At 36.1% G+C, this 11,342-nt stretch overlaps 1 protein-coding gene across 1 annotated transcript in view; it reads left to right on the plus strand.

Annotated features, from left to right (window-relative positions):
* The window catches only part of GPD1L (glycerol-3-phosphate dehydrogenase 1 like), a 31,849-nt gene extending 25,978 nt beyond the window's left edge, over positions 1-5,871 (plus strand). Inside the window, exons 6-8 of the mRNA XM_053467242.1 lie at positions 3,288-3,521; positions 4,511-4,617; positions 5,477-5,871. Of these exons, the coding sequence (XP_053323217.1) occupies positions 3,288-3,521; positions 4,511-4,617; positions 5,477-5,573 (438 nt within the window). The 3' untranslated portion in view covers positions 5,574-5,871. The remainder of the gene's footprint in view (positions 1-3,287; positions 3,522-4,510; positions 4,618-5,476) is intronic.
* The last annotated feature ends 5,471 nt before the right edge of the window (positions 5,872-11,342 follow it).

Genomic DNA, 11,342 nt, shown 5'->3' on the forward strand with positions numbered 1-11,342 from the left:
CAATTTTCTGTTATCTTCCATAAAACAGCTTTTACAAAATCCCATTTCTCCTGAACACCATTTAAATTGTGCCAGTCTGATAATGACTCCTCTATACATTTTCTCATTTTAGAAAAGTAAGCTTTTCTAAAATCTAAAACTTTTGTTTTTGTGTGGTGTGACTCAGTCACTGAACATGTGTACTGAACATGTAATCATCTCTGCTATTGTGAGCTATGGCCTTCAACAAGGAACTGTGGGTACACATTATCACAAATATTGAGATGTAATATGTAATATCTTTCCTGCGTTCCTGTATCTTCTGTTTTAGTTTGGCGGTATACTGCTCACTTTTTCCATCATGTCTAGTTTCATAGCACCACCTCCGTTTCTGTTTTATTTGCTGTTAAAGGACCACTATAGTCCTTGTTTTCATGTATAATGGATATAGGAGTAAATTTTGCAATGCGCTGTTCGTATGCCAATACAAATGTATTCATTAGTTATTAGAATTGAGAAATGAGTCTTGTCTAAGTTTACTCCTCCCCCTCACTGCCTCTAGTGAAAGTAGGATGTGTACTTGAGTATGCTTTCCACGCTTCCTGTGTGGTGCGTTCATTTAAATATTGATGCTTACCTTGCCTGCATGATATTTGCTGTGACTACCCTATCATTTCATTGGGAACCTGTCCCACATTGACTTCAACGGGCGTGCTGAGGGTAATTCGTGGGAAGTGTACTTGGGTATGCTTTCTTCTTACACTGGGTTCAGTAGAGGTAGCTGGAAGAATGAGAACGCAACAGTCTTAAAGTCTTTGTTCAGTAACTTTAGAATGTCTGCATCAATTTGCATGTATTCTATGGAGTTCTTGCGTGGACCACAACATGCATTAAAAAACAAAACATAAGAGAATTACTATGCCTTTGAAAAGAAGCAGTCTAGCCCTAAATGTTCTGTTATTGATGGCTCAATAATGCCAAATCTGCCTTTGCTTTACAGCCCTTAAAGTTTTATTCAGTTTTCCCTGAAGACTATTAGGTTCCTTTACCGTACAGGATTGTGATACTGTTCCCCAAATCATGATGTAACAGATCTGCTTTGAATGCCTTTTAAGCATCCTCGTGATATTTAAAATAGGCTATTTTATATATAAAAAAAAATAGTTATCCTAACCTTAACTGCAAGACAAGTCTCTAGCCCATAAAAATAGCTTTTAACCTTTTTTCATTGGAAGAGTATGTGGGGTGCCTTTTCATAACCTATTAATTATCTGTAGGCCTTTCTATCCTTTCAGCTAACACTGGTGATTAGTCTAGGTCATAGGACGGATGTGACCATTGCTGAGCTGGAGTTGCGTACATAATAAATCCACATTTCCCCCCCCCCAAAAGCTGTATTATTAAATCCTGGGACCGCTGCTGCCTACTATCTATGTAATTGGCATTATGCAGCTTTTTGTGTTTGCTCGCAATTACCCCATCATGACACTGTTACCTATCGAGCTACACATCTTCATCAGCGGTAATGGGGTCCGGTTATCCTCTATTTCCTGGCCTGTGGTGTTTTTTTTATTTTTTTTCCAAAGCCTAATTTAGCCTTTTAATACATACATGCACTTGTGTAGTTTAATTTATAGATTGTGCATAAAGATTACTTTTAAATTAGTAAACCTTCTCAGATCTTATCACCTCTTTTATATACGGTATATAAAAAAAATGCTCTTGATAATCTATTTGGTTTTTGTGCTTTCGTTGTGATTTCCACTTTGGACACTCATTACTTAAAGGGCGTTTATTGTGACTTGAAGCTTTTGTGCTGAGCAACCAAATTGCTCTTTGCCTCATTTAAATGCGGCTTATGTCTGAGAACGTGGAAAACTAGAGATAAGACCTAGAGTCCTTGATTGTTCGTGTTTTTTTTTTCTCGACTTTTTTTATTGTAACTGAATACCTTCACAGAATAGGAAATAACTTGCTCCAGGGAAACATTACCCTACTTTTAAAAAAGCAAAAAAAAACCCCTCTTATTTGACATTCATAAACATTTTACATCGCTAGATTAAAAAAAAAAATAAAAAGAGATCCTTCCCGATTCCAATCTCCGTGTTTATTCTGGAAACCAGAAGACGTTTGATTTCTGCAAAATGTTTAAAGACTTTAATTCCTTCGGTTCAGAGTATCAAGAAACCCTTCTAAGTGGATTAAGTGTTTATTTTAATATGTGGATTTAGACCGGTACAAGTAATTCAGGTGTTTTATTTTCATGCTATTTGTTTACGTGCTTTGGTTTTTTTATGGTCTGTAATAGAACATTTCCATCCATAAAACTTCAATTTAAAAAAAAATAAAAAATACAAACAAACCCAGACCACAGCTAAATAAATATTACTGGTTTATTAAACATGTTCTTGCCTTTCACTTTTATTGGGGGTTTAATAAAGGAAGTCTTGTCCTCTGGTGCTTGTTAATTTATTTTATGGTCTTATAAATTTACACTGTCAATAAACTTTGAAGCAGACTCTGCATGGTCTTAAAATTTAGGAGCTGGCCATGCCCAAAATAAATAATTTGTGTTTCGTGAGGCCCCGTGTTTAAGAACTACACAACAATCGTATAATGTAACGCGGTATGCTGAATTAGCCTAATTTATTAATTTACCCCCATTCTTTATTGCCTGAGGCTTCTATGTTGTCACGCAGATAAGGATGAAGTATTGCCTTCTGAAATTCATAGGGCTTAACCACAAGCATTGTATTATGGGTCCTGGAACTTCTTGAGTCACGTCCATCTTTCGTTAATATGTTGTATGGTTAGAATGATAGAAGCTGGAATGTGGATTTTTTTTCACTTAATAACTAAAGTAATTCTGACATAGGTTGCTGCATAAATGCAGTAAGTTGTCTTATTGCACGTGAGATATTAATGTCTCCATGAAGTCCAATGTAAAGCATGTTCATGATGTTGGTCAAGGTGGTCTGATATGAAGTCTCCTGGCCCCTTTATACTTTTCAGATTGCCCTGTGACAAAACAACTTGGTTTTATCTGTGGCCTGCCTTACATTTAATGGAATCCAGAAACAATCTCGAGTTCTGTGTTTGTGACCTTGAGCATGATGGCTCCCTAGTTTTTACTACGTATATTAAATAGGAACTCCTCACATTTGAAACTGTGTCTCCAAAATAGATGTGATGCACTTGTCCAAAACTGGTACTTGTTTAATGGCTAAAGCTATAACATTCCTTTTTAATATGTAGAATTAAACCTAAAACATCTGTTCAATTTACTGATCTTGGGTATTTGTTTTTAGAACATAGTGGCTGTGGGTGCTGGTTTCTGTGATGGCCTCAACTGTGGCGATAACACCAAGGCCGCCGTTATCCGCCTCGGACTCATGGAGATGATCTCTTTTGCCAAGATCTTTTGCAAGGGCCAAGTATCTTCTGCCACGTTCCTGGAGAGCTGTGGAGTGGCTGATCTTATCACCACTTGTTATGGCGGGCGTAATCGAAAAGTAGCTGAGGCTTTTGTGAAAACTGGCAAGGTAAGTCCTAAATCCTGTCTTATTAGTGTGCCTTGAGGACAAGGTTTGGAACCAGACGTTTAGTGCTTCCAATTTTGAGTTCTTATTTACACTATTTCAAGCTGAGTTCCTTTCAGAAAACACAGTAGCTTTCTCAGTGGAACTTAATTTTAACTAGAATATCAATGGAATATCCAATAAATCCTTACAGGAAATCAACAAGCCAAAGGAGTAAAAGGAAATCTTAAACTTAGCTAAAATGTTTGCCAGATATATTACAACTGCAGTATGACCATAATGGGCATACTGGTGTGTTCCTTTTTTAATATTGTCTTATCTTATCTTTTGTCTTTGTATATTTTTCCCAGTTTTCACACACCTATCCTTTTTTTTTTTTTTTTTTTTTTTTTTTTTTTTTCTCTTCTTCTTCAATATACAGTTCCTGCAGTCAATGTCCCAATCAGGCATTATATATTATAACTAGCTGTGTGGAGATGGTAAATTGTTACCCTAGGGACACTTTTGTTAATCCATATGCTTTTTTTTATTAAATTACAATTGGACAAATTGTAGGACAACTATGATCAGTCTGTTTTCCAATGAACTACGGAATCAGTGGTTGTCCCTTTTTTAAATAGGCCGTAATGCCCCATCATAGTAAATTTCTAGGAGTGTAATTACTGTTAATAAATGCACCCCTTATAAGGTTTCTCTATTTTTCTCTATATCCTAGGAGTTCTACAGCTCGCATTTTGTTTTATATCCGCATGCTAAAAATGTAAATTTATTTAATGATTTTTTAAATTCGTTTTTGATTTTCTTTCTATCTCTTACGTGAGGAATTGTTTAAACACCTGCTATTAAAATATAACTTGGATTCAGAGGTTATTTTTATGAATTAGGCAGTAACGGCGTTGTACACAATGCCAGCAACGTACAGATTTCTAGTTGGAATTGGCAATCTGAAGATGTGTATTCAAACTGTATTAAACGGTAGTTTTGTGCCACAGAGCATCGAAGAACTGGAAAACGAAATGCTTAATGGACAGAAGCTACAGGGACCCCAAACATCTGCAGAAGTTTATCGCATTTTGAAGCAGAAAGGCATGGTAGATAAGTAAGTGCTGGATCGTTCTCATCTCTTAGACTTGGTACATTAATCATAGGTCTATAGTTTTCTGATAGAGAGGGTCACAGCCTACGGAAGATTTTTTGTCCTGCACGCTATCTTGAGAACTCTAAGAGGTCAGACTCTTTTGAACTGATCTCAAATTTCCTTTTCATGGAGTTGAGTCACCGTTATGTCTAATAGGATTCGACACCGAAGCGGAAAGTGATGGAGTACATGTTAAAACGAACCTGTCACATAGAATAAATCCTATATTTTCTATTTCATAGACTAAATCTATTGGTGTATACGATTTTATATTATATATAATATAAAAATATAATATATTGAAATCCACTTAGTTTATTACATGTGGTCTTCTTATATTCTTTAGATTTCATCGATTTATTCTTCCCAATTGTTCTCTTGTGTTTTTTGTTAAGGTTCTGATGGTTGAGGAAAAAGGAAAGCAATGAATAGGGGCAGAATTTGTTGTGGCCCCGTTTATAAGTTGGGCCCATGATAAACGTTAAAATTAAATATCCCCAAAACAGCTGACATAAAGTGCCATCAATAATAAATACTGTGAAGGTGCCTTGCGCTTGGATCTGAACTGACTTTCACAGGTTAACTGCACTAAATATAGCAACCGTGCTTCCTGAGGATCATGTATATGTTGCTGTACCTAATCATTTATTTAGCTGTTGAACACAACATTCACGCAAGTAGCCATAAAACTTAAACTACTGATAAATCTTCTATTCTGCAAAGTATTTAGAATAACAGAAAAAAGGGCTACGTGATACTGCTCATTCCATTTAGGTTAGGTTGTAATCTAACAAATGCCTTATTTGATTTTATTTTGTAGGTTCCCGCTTTTCACCGCTGTGTATCAAATCTGTTATGAAGGAGTACCTGTGGAAGAGTTTATTTCCTGCTTACAAAGTCATCCAGAACACATGTAGAGCGGTAACTGTCACATGGGTTTTCTCATGTTTTACAGAATCCTTGGAGATCGGTCTCCACTAACGCACAAAACCCTGAACACATACATGCATATATATATAATCTTCCCTGCTCTACCACTGATCTGTGAAACTGTACCGTCATAAAGCTGCTTAACGTAATGGCACATGGAGAACAATGAAGCTACACACATTACACAATTGGATCAGTCATGCAGGAGCTGCTAGTGTTAGAAAATAATTCATTTATAGTTATTTTAACCCGTTACATCTGAGTAGCAGCTTTCCTGTATGCAAATTGTAAACTCTTTTTGAGGGAAAACAAAAGAATCCTCATCATACAAGTGTTAAGTACCTGTCTGAACCCATTGACCATCGTGCACTGCTCTCCACAGTCGGAACTCAGATTTCAACCCTTTCAGTGGCAGGTCCCAGAAACGTGAATAACCACCGCTTATTTTTAATGTTAAACATTTTCAGGATTTTTTTTTTATTGCTTTTTATTCGTACATAAAAAAAATCTGGCTTTTTCTATTTTAATTTTTTTTTTTGGAAATCATTTTAAAATATCATTTTATGTGGAAAGGGACTATTATCTTTTAAGCATATCTACTGTATACAAGTTTTTAGTCTTGTTTTTATCTACAATATGTCCTGTGTATTTGCATTAAAGTGCTACAAGAAAATAAAATGAATGTACAAGTGAAGAATTTTGTTGTGGCCATTTTGTATACCTGTATGAGCTGGTGTGCTATCTGTCAATGTATTGCACTTCTATAATGTGATTTAATATTGACATGCTTTGGACGCTCGCCTGGACCTCCTATTCAGGTCTAAAACATATCAAGTGAAAAAGCTGCTACGAAAGCAGCCAATCGGGCTGCCAGCTGCATAGAAAGACAGCCAGCTGCATACTGGGATAAAGCATCGTCGCAGCAGAAGATACTGGAAATCTGTGAAAGGTTTATTGCAAGTATTTTTAAAACTGTTCCAATGAATGTCCCGCTCAGACACCAAACTGAGCTGATTCTAATGTCTAAGGAAGTCTGTTCCTTCATAGACTTTCATTAGTCAGTTTTCAGCAGGGTGATTAACATCGAGCTATTCTATTTACCACAATTAGTATTAGGAGTCGGGGTGTTTTGTCTACTAGGTTGCGCTAAGATGACAGACCTAGAACACATACCTAAGATCCAGCAGTCTAGTTTTTGTAAAAACCAGAACGCTCTTTAAAATAAAAATAAAAAATAAAAAAGCTTAATGTGATACAATAAATTAAATAAAATTATAAAATCTGGGCAGTGCCCTTTGAAATGGGTGAACAAAGTACGGGGAGGGAAGTATATTTCAAAAGAGGTTCTACAGCACCAGATCATAGTTAAAAGTAGAGGGTCAGAGCTTTAGATTCGATGTTGGAATATACGTCTTCACTGAAGTGGGGATGGATTAAGTGGCCCTTCTAGTCGATGTGGTAGAGGTTAATGCAGTAAGAGAATTTAAACATCCAATGATAGCCATTGGGCCCTATGGACCCTAGGCTAAATTAAGCTAAATGAAGAAAACTGAAATTCTACAGGGATTTTGTATACAATGTGACTCTGGCTTATATTGAAGAATGCTTTCATCACCATAGCAACCAAATGAACAGTCCGGTCAACAGGAGTGTTCCGTTGATTACTAGAGCAATCTGGTAACTTTAAACTTTGAGACTTCTAGTTATTTTTACATAAATAACCATTATGTTTTTCCTGTAGAACTTATTTTCCTGGTAGGTCTTTTAAAGTGCGATCCACATAGCTCGGGAATAAATACAGGTGCTACAGCAAGCTTGCCACCTCTACATGTTTAGAGGTCCCAATGCTGAGATGGGGTCAATCGTAGGCCTCCACCGGTCACCTATCTGTGCCTTAAGTTTTGAAGGATATTCGGCCCTTTATTACACCACATTCAGATATTGGTATTTGGTTATTTAAACTCTTATAAGTGATCATCTCTGTAATTTTTATTGCTGCTATCATCTTCACCCCCTATGTGTAAATAAAAGTCCATTCATTTCTTCTCAAATGAAACTATAAAGCAGTTTGTAATTCTTACCCTTAACAGAAAGGCATTTACGATAACTAACAAATCTGTTTTCATTATGCTTTCGAATTAGATTAATATCTATTTTGTTACTAAAATGTCATTTATGGGATTTTCTCCCTTAGATTTGCCTTGTGGCACATTATCTTAGATTGAACGGGTACCTGAGGGATAAAAATTTCACGGCGCATCTAATATTGTAATTATTTAGTTTGATGAAATGCAATTTAGCCTCTAGCTTTCATTCTTTAGCCAATTTACACACCAAAAGGCTGCCTCGAAGTATGAAAGGGGCAGCAACCGGCCAAAATTGGGTTTGAAAGCTTTTTCCTTGCTCTATAATAGTGAGTTAGGAAAAAATGGTACTTTTTATTGGCTAACTCAATTGCATTAGATTGCAAGCTTTCTAGACTATGGTATCCATTTTATAATTGGTATAATATGCCTGAAGAAGGGACCTGAGTAGTCTTGAAAGCATGTCATTTAATGTAATTTAGGTAGCCTATAAAGGCACTATTTTTAAAAATATTCTTTCTTCCCGCATTCAAGATTGTGCATTTCTATATCAAGATTTCATATTTTAAGGTGAACAGAGAAGTAGACGAACTGAATTAGATACATTACTTTTAAGACTTTCAATAAGCAAGCCTTGCTGTCCTTCCATTTTTTTGGTGGGTATACCTTTTAAATATAAACACTTCTGCGTGTAAAAATCGTTTCATTAGCCGGTTGTATTCTTGTCAGTCTGCGAGCCAATGGTGTCTACTCTACGGCCTTTGATCTGTGAACAATCTTTCACGTTTCAGTATTTTTGCTCCATTTTTTTTCTGCAAAATTGTTATTTCTGAAGATCTCTAGATGCTCATTTATTTCACCGTTGCAGAGAAATAGGTTCGGTATACTGTAGATCAAAGTGGCATAAATCAAATCATACCTCTTCTGAAGAACGGTTCCCCTTTGGTAACTGGATCCTTCTGTCCTGCAATGCTATCCTTCTCTTCTAGAAACTCCAAAGTACTATTGTATGTGACTGTATCATGGACATTTCCAGTAATGTGTATTTATGGACGGTGGAAATATTTCTAGATGTTATGTTAAAAAAAAAAAAAAAAAAAAAAAAAAAAAAACCTCATAACATAAATGCCTATCCGTTATTCTCAGTAATACCGCATTAATCTTGTTTGGCCATTTTTTGATCATAAGAAGAAAATTGCAGTTTCACGGAGATCACTGTAACTGGGTAGTTGAGAAGATAAATCTCGACAGACCATTTTTTTTATTTTTTTTATTTATTTCAATTTAATTTAAAGGTATATGTATTTTTTTTCTCCCCTGACATTTTATTTATTTTTTTATACAAAAGTACAGGGGGGAAAAAATATTTTCCTTTATTTTTTTTGTTGGAAATATAGTCTAGTAAGATGTTTGCGCTGAATCCCACTGCTTTTAAGGGCAGTTCTACCAAGGGGCATCTTTAAGAGAAATGTCAAATTATCCTCAACCCCAATTCTTACACATGTAAAAAAAAAAAAAAAATGTTTTATGCATTGTTTATCTTCTATTGTACCATACATAGACGCTACGCCTCGCCCTATAATACCCGTAGGATGGAACTTAATTGTGAGAAATAACACTTTCCGCTCTCCGGAGCGGTGACAGCCCATCCTGGGGTAAGTATTTGGTGTTGCTGAATGCCTCCTGATCGAGGTATTCCAGCAACGCCATTTAAGTTTAGGAGGCAATCGTTGATCGCCTTCTAAACGCGTTTAAAACGGGCGTCCGTCGCCATACAATGTATGGCGGATGTTGAAGCCCCAGGGAGGGGCCAGACATGGCCCCTAGTGCCGATCGTGGCGTTGCTGAATGCCTCGAGGTCGAGACATTACAGCAACACCGTTTGGGTGCAGAAAGTTTTCTGCACCCATTTAAAGTCATGACGGTTCTGGCACGTCAATTGTCACTAACCTGATGTTAGTACATGACGTGCCAGGACCGGCAATTGTCATTAAGGGGTTAAACAAGATAGTTGGTAGCTCAAACCCCTATATTGCCATTACAAACTTATTCCATGAAGCAACCGTGCATTCATGTACAGAGTTGAGTTAAGGATTTTGTCGCAAAGCATGATGCATACATCAGGTTGTGTTACAACGATTCAATGTTTAAACCATATTGTGCGTGAAAGAAGAAACACGTTTTAATTCAGTTTGGAGAACGCGTAGAGGATTTTTAACCCCTTAAGGACAATGGGTGGTCCCTAAACCCATTGAAAACAATGCATTTTGAGCCCGCACATGTACGGGCTTTGTCATTAAGGGGTTAAAGTATCTTAAGACTGCTAAAAAGGCTATAATGCTATTTTGTATTTCCTATTTTGCAGAATTTTATTTTAGGAGCAATTAAACACTGAGAGAGCATCTTTTCACTTTACAAAATAAGTACTGTAGAGTCTTTTGTTGGAGCATTTCTAACAGCAGGGAAATGTGGCTGCTGGGAGTCTTTCCATTGGAACAGTTAATTGGAACCGATAATAGACACAATGCCTAAAATTACTTTTATAAGCAGAATCACCAGGCTTTATACGTATTTCTGTTGTAGATATGATGCTTCAGCTTTGGTTGTGGCAGTTAATTTTGACGTTTTTTTTTTTTTGGTGTGTTAAAACCCAAAAAACATTTTTTAGAAGCATGATTGTGTTCATTCTCATTCCAATATCTCCATTTTGGCTCGACCAACGCATTTTGGTAAATGGTGCAGAACTGTTGACACAATGACGCAATCTCCGGTTTGCAACCCCCTAAAATTCACAGTGACCGCTATGAAATCACCCCAACGTTCAGAAGGAGCACCTTAAAGATGTCATTGAACTTCAACGATTGCCATTATGTATTGCCTGATATGTTAAACAATAGAATTCAAAGAGGATGTACTTTCTTTTTCACACGACTGCATGTTGAATTTGGTTATATATATATATATATATATATATATATATATATATATATATATATATATATATATATATATATGTGGGAGTTAAGTCTTCTGATCACGATCTTTGTGTCACATGACTAATATCTACAATTAATCTAAAATACGGTGACTGCTTGCATTTTGCAACGGCCAAGTTCATTTACTTCAAGGACACACTTTTCAATTAATTCTTACGGTTGTAATTAGTTTACACTGTGGTCAAGAGTTTGTCTCCAGGGGTCATTTTTGAAGGTCATCTCTTAACAAAGCAGTCAATAATATTGACTGACAACTTGGATTTAAATATGATCACACCCTGTGATTTAGCATTTTGAGTACTCCTTGTTGGAGCTTTTATTTAATAAAAGGTGATTGTATGCAATACATGCTTGTTGTACGAAAGATTTTTTGGATTACTGTTTACATACAGATAATCCAGATGCACTAATCCACAACATGTTTTTCAAGGGGAACGCCCAACTTTTAACCAAATTTACTTTCAATGCTTTATCTATCTATCTATCTATCTATCTATCTATCTATCTATCTATCTATATATATAGATATATCCCAAGAAAGGCACACTCTAATCTATAAATTTACATTCCCCGCTGCTGATCCTCGACCACAATTAGACTTCCATTGAAGAAATAGGAGCACTCACAGGACTTCATATTAAAGTGCAAAAATATTTATTAGTTTAGGTCATATTAA

This window comes from Spea bombifrons, chromosome 5 (genome assembly GCF_027358695.1).
Source record: "Spea bombifrons isolate aSpeBom1 chromosome 5, aSpeBom1.2.pri, whole genome shotgun sequence".
NCBI lineage: Eukaryota > Metazoa > Chordata > Amphibia > Anura > Pelobatidae > Spea > Spea bombifrons.